Below are 3,914 nucleotides of genomic sequence, written 5' to 3'. Positions count from 1 at the left end.
AACTTATATTTTAGAAAATAATAGAAGTTAGAAAAATAATGCAAAACAAAATAAATAAAATTTCACCTGAAATGTTCTTAGCAAATTACTATTCTGACTTAATTTCAGGTAGTGACCTTGTTCTTATGGGTTTTATTTTCCTTATGACCAAAGAAAGAAGGTTGGGCTAGATCAGTGGTCCTCAGTGAGGGGTGATTTTTTTCTCTAAAGAGGACATTTGGCAATGTTTGGATACATTTCAATGGTCACAAATAGGGAGGATTCTACTGACATGAGTAGAGGTAAGGGATGCTGCCAAACATTCTAAAATGTACAGATTAGGCCACCCTCCCCACACCACAAAGAAGTATTGGCATAGAATGTCAATAGTGTTGCTTTCAGAAACCCTGGGCTAGATAAACTCTTAACAGTTTTAATAGTTTACAATTACTTTGTAGTTTAGTTATCTTAGGGCAACATTTTGGAAAACAAAAAACTAAGCCATAGATTTCACATGACCCTGGTAAGGAAAATGAAGTGCTTTTTTCTGGCAATTTCTTTTTTCAAAAAACTTTAATGACCATTAACACAATGGATGCGTGACAAGAGGAAATGAGCTTAGTCTCTGAAACTCTCTTCAATGTTCTTTTTTTTTTTTAAACTTTATAAACAAGAGAATATACAAAAATTGCAGAAACAATTCAAAACAGGCCATAAAATTCAAAAACTACTAGGAAGTTAAGAACAATTGAACGGTTTTGTACTCTCTATTCACTCTTCATAGAAGGGCAAATATTCTAACACGATCAAGAGTCACTAAGCTGAATATTCAGTTTTAGTGTCTTTGCCTTCTGGCAACATCTCAGAATATTTGAAATACTTGACAGATATTTTAAAAATGCCTAATTTCATCTGGGGAATCAAACCCCTACTACTCTCTTAAAATCAAATAGTAATATAATAATGGTAAAATAATTGATGTCTCTATGCTGTTACAGAGTGACAAGAACTGTCTAAAATCTTCACATATATTCAAGGATATGTATACAATTAGATCATTTAATCCTCATGTACTAGTATTTAATCCTCAAAACATGCCATTTCAGTTGGCAATACCTATTTTGTCTATGTGCATGGTTACATCTAAATAACTAATTTGGTCATTTATATTTTNCATTTCAATGGTCACAAATAGGGAGGATTCTACTGACATGAGTAGAGGTAAGGGATGCTGCTAAACTTTCTAAAATGTACAAATTAGGCCACCCTCCCCACACCACAAAGAAGTATTGGCATAGAATGTCAATAGTGTTGCTTTCAGAAACCCTGGGCTAGATAAACTCTTAACAGTTTTAATAGTTTACAATTACTTTGTAGTTTAGTTATCTTAGGGCAACATTTTGGAAAACAAAAAACTAAGCCATAGATTTCACATGACCCTGGTAAGGAAAATGAAGTGCTTTTTTCTGGCAATTTCTTTTTTCAAAAAACTTTAATGACCATTAACACAATGGATGCGTGACAAGAGGAAATGAGCTTAGTCTCTGAAACTCTCTTCAGTGTTCCTTTTTTTTTTAACTTTATAAACAAGAGAATATACTAAAATTGCAGAAACAATTCAAAATAGCCCATAAAATTCAAAAACTACTGGGAAGTTAAGAACAATTGAACGGTTTTGTACTCTCTATTCACTCTTCATAGAAGGGCAAATATTCTAACAAGATCAAGAGTCACTAAGCTGAATATTCAGTTTTAGTGTCTTTGCCTTCTGGCAACATCTCAGAATATTTGAAATACTTCACAGATATTTTAAAAATGCCTAATTTCATCTTGGGAATCAACCCCCTACTACTCTCTTAAAATCAAATAGTAATATAATAATGGTAAAATAATTGATGTCTCTATGCTGTTACAGAGTGACAAGCACTGTCTAAAATCTTCACATATATTCAAGGATATGTATATAATTAGATCATTTAATCCTCATGTACTAGTATTTAATCCTCAAAACATGCCATTTCAGTTGGCAATACCTATTTTGTCTATGTGCATGGTTACATCTAAATAACTAATTTGGTCATTTATATTTTCATAATTTCTACAAAATGCACAATTTCATATATTCACATGCACACCATTTATTGCTTCAACTCTATCAAAATAAAATAAAAAGTAAATGAAGACTGAAGGATCAAAAGCAACCACAGAAAAATATCTATGCTAATGAATAAACTGATCCTAGAGAAAGAACTGCTTATACTTCAACTGAGTTGTGTTGTAAATATACAGAATGAAATTATCAGAGCAATTGTTTACCTCTTCTAGGAGACAGAACCTCAAACACTATGTCGATAACATACATAAGAGTATTTAGTAATTTATACTAATAAATTAGATTATAACCTTGGTTGTATTCACAAACTTGCTTGGTTTTCACAAGAACCCACTATGAATGGAAGAGTAGTGGACCCTTGCAGCAATCAACTGAGTCTAAAGAGAGACAATATTATATTACTTCACTCCTGTCTAACGCTAGAGAGAGTATTGCTATGTGTCTTCTATTTGATTTCCTCATAGCCAGTGAAATCACCACTACTGTCACTACCACCCATTACAGGTAATGTAAAAATTCTCTTTTAATAAATATAAGTGCAGAGTACACTTTTCAAAACAAAGAAGGCTAGATTTATCCATTCATTCATCCATCTATTAATCTATGCATCCCTCCATCCATCCATCCCTTAAACACACATGTAAGAAGAGCATGCAATATAACACCTATATATGTAGGTGTTAGAAAAAGATGCCATATATATTTTACTTGCTGCCAAGGATCTTCTAATAGGGTTGACTGAGAAGTCTACATATACCTTCAATACAACCTATAAAGAATATAATTCATCAATGTACACAATATTTTGGGAACACTAATTGCTGTGTAATTAATATTATTACAAATATTAATCCAATAATGTTTTGCAGAGTAAAAGAATTATGGAAAAAATATTTTAGAAGAGAACATGAAACATTTAAATATATCAAAGTCTAAAAGTTGTCTTTAATTCTGTAAAATGATGATATAGTTAAATGAGTTGACACAAAGGTGATCCTGGCATAGTTGCTGTAAATGAGATGATCAAAATTAGTATTCATTTGAAAATCCAGTTTCTTTCTAATAGCTTGTTGAGTGCTTTCTTTACATCCTTGTTTCTGAAGCTGTAGATTATTGGGTTGAACGTGGGAAAGACAACAGTATAAAACAATGCAACCACCTTATCAGTGTCAGGAGAGTAATTGGTGGTGGGACGTAAGTATGTAAACAGGAGTGCTCCATAAAATAAGGTGACTCCTGTGAGATGGGAAGCACAGGTGGAGAATGTTTTGCTTCTGCCACCTGAGGACTTGATGCTCAAAACAGTGGTGAGGATGCAGATGTAAGAGATAAATATGACCACAAAAGTGCTGGACTGGATGAGGCCACACAAGGCAAAGAGCAGAAGCTCATTGATATGGGAATCTGCACATGATAAAGCCAGGAGAGGCGGGATGTCACAGAAAAAATGGTTGACAACATTGGAGCCACAAAAGGGCAGCCTGAATGTGAAGCACACGTGGACCATTGAGGTCATGGTTCCCCCTAAGTATGCCAACACAATGAACCAGTTACATACTCTCCTAGACATCAGTGTGGAGTAGAGCAATGGTTTACAGATGGCTGCATAGCGGTCATATGCCATTGCTGCCAGGATAATGCACTCGGCATCAGCAAAACAAGCAAAGAAAAACATTTGCAGTACACAGCCATAGAAGGAGATGCTCTTCCTGAAGGCTGTGAAATTTTCCAGCATTTTAGGAGTGATTGCTATAGAATAACTGATGTCTAAGAAAGACAAGTTGCTAAGCAAATAGTACATGGGGGTTTGAAGGCTTGAATT

At 34.1% G+C, this 3,914-nt stretch overlaps 1 protein-coding gene across 1 annotated transcript in view; it reads right to left on the bottom strand.

Moving 5' to 3' along the window:
• Positions 1-3,128: 3,128 nt before the first annotated feature.
• The window catches only part of LOC103610234 (olfactory receptor 5AS1-like), a 15,934-nt gene continuing 15,148 nt past the window's right edge, over positions 3,129-3,914 (bottom strand). The window contains exon 3 of the mRNA XM_008594437.1: positions 3,129-3,906. Coding sequence (XP_008592659.1) covers positions 3,129-3,906 — 778 coding nt within the window. The remainder of the gene's footprint in view (positions 3,907-3,914) is intronic.

This window comes from Galeopterus variegatus, unplaced genomic scaffold (genome assembly GCF_000696425.1).
Source record: "Galeopterus variegatus unplaced genomic scaffold, G_variegatus-3.0.2 Scaffold10795, whole genome shotgun sequence".
NCBI classification, from domain to species: domain Eukaryota; kingdom Metazoa; phylum Chordata; class Mammalia; order Dermoptera; family Cynocephalidae; genus Galeopterus; species Galeopterus variegatus.
This window is presented reverse-complemented; position numbering and strand designations above follow the sequence as displayed.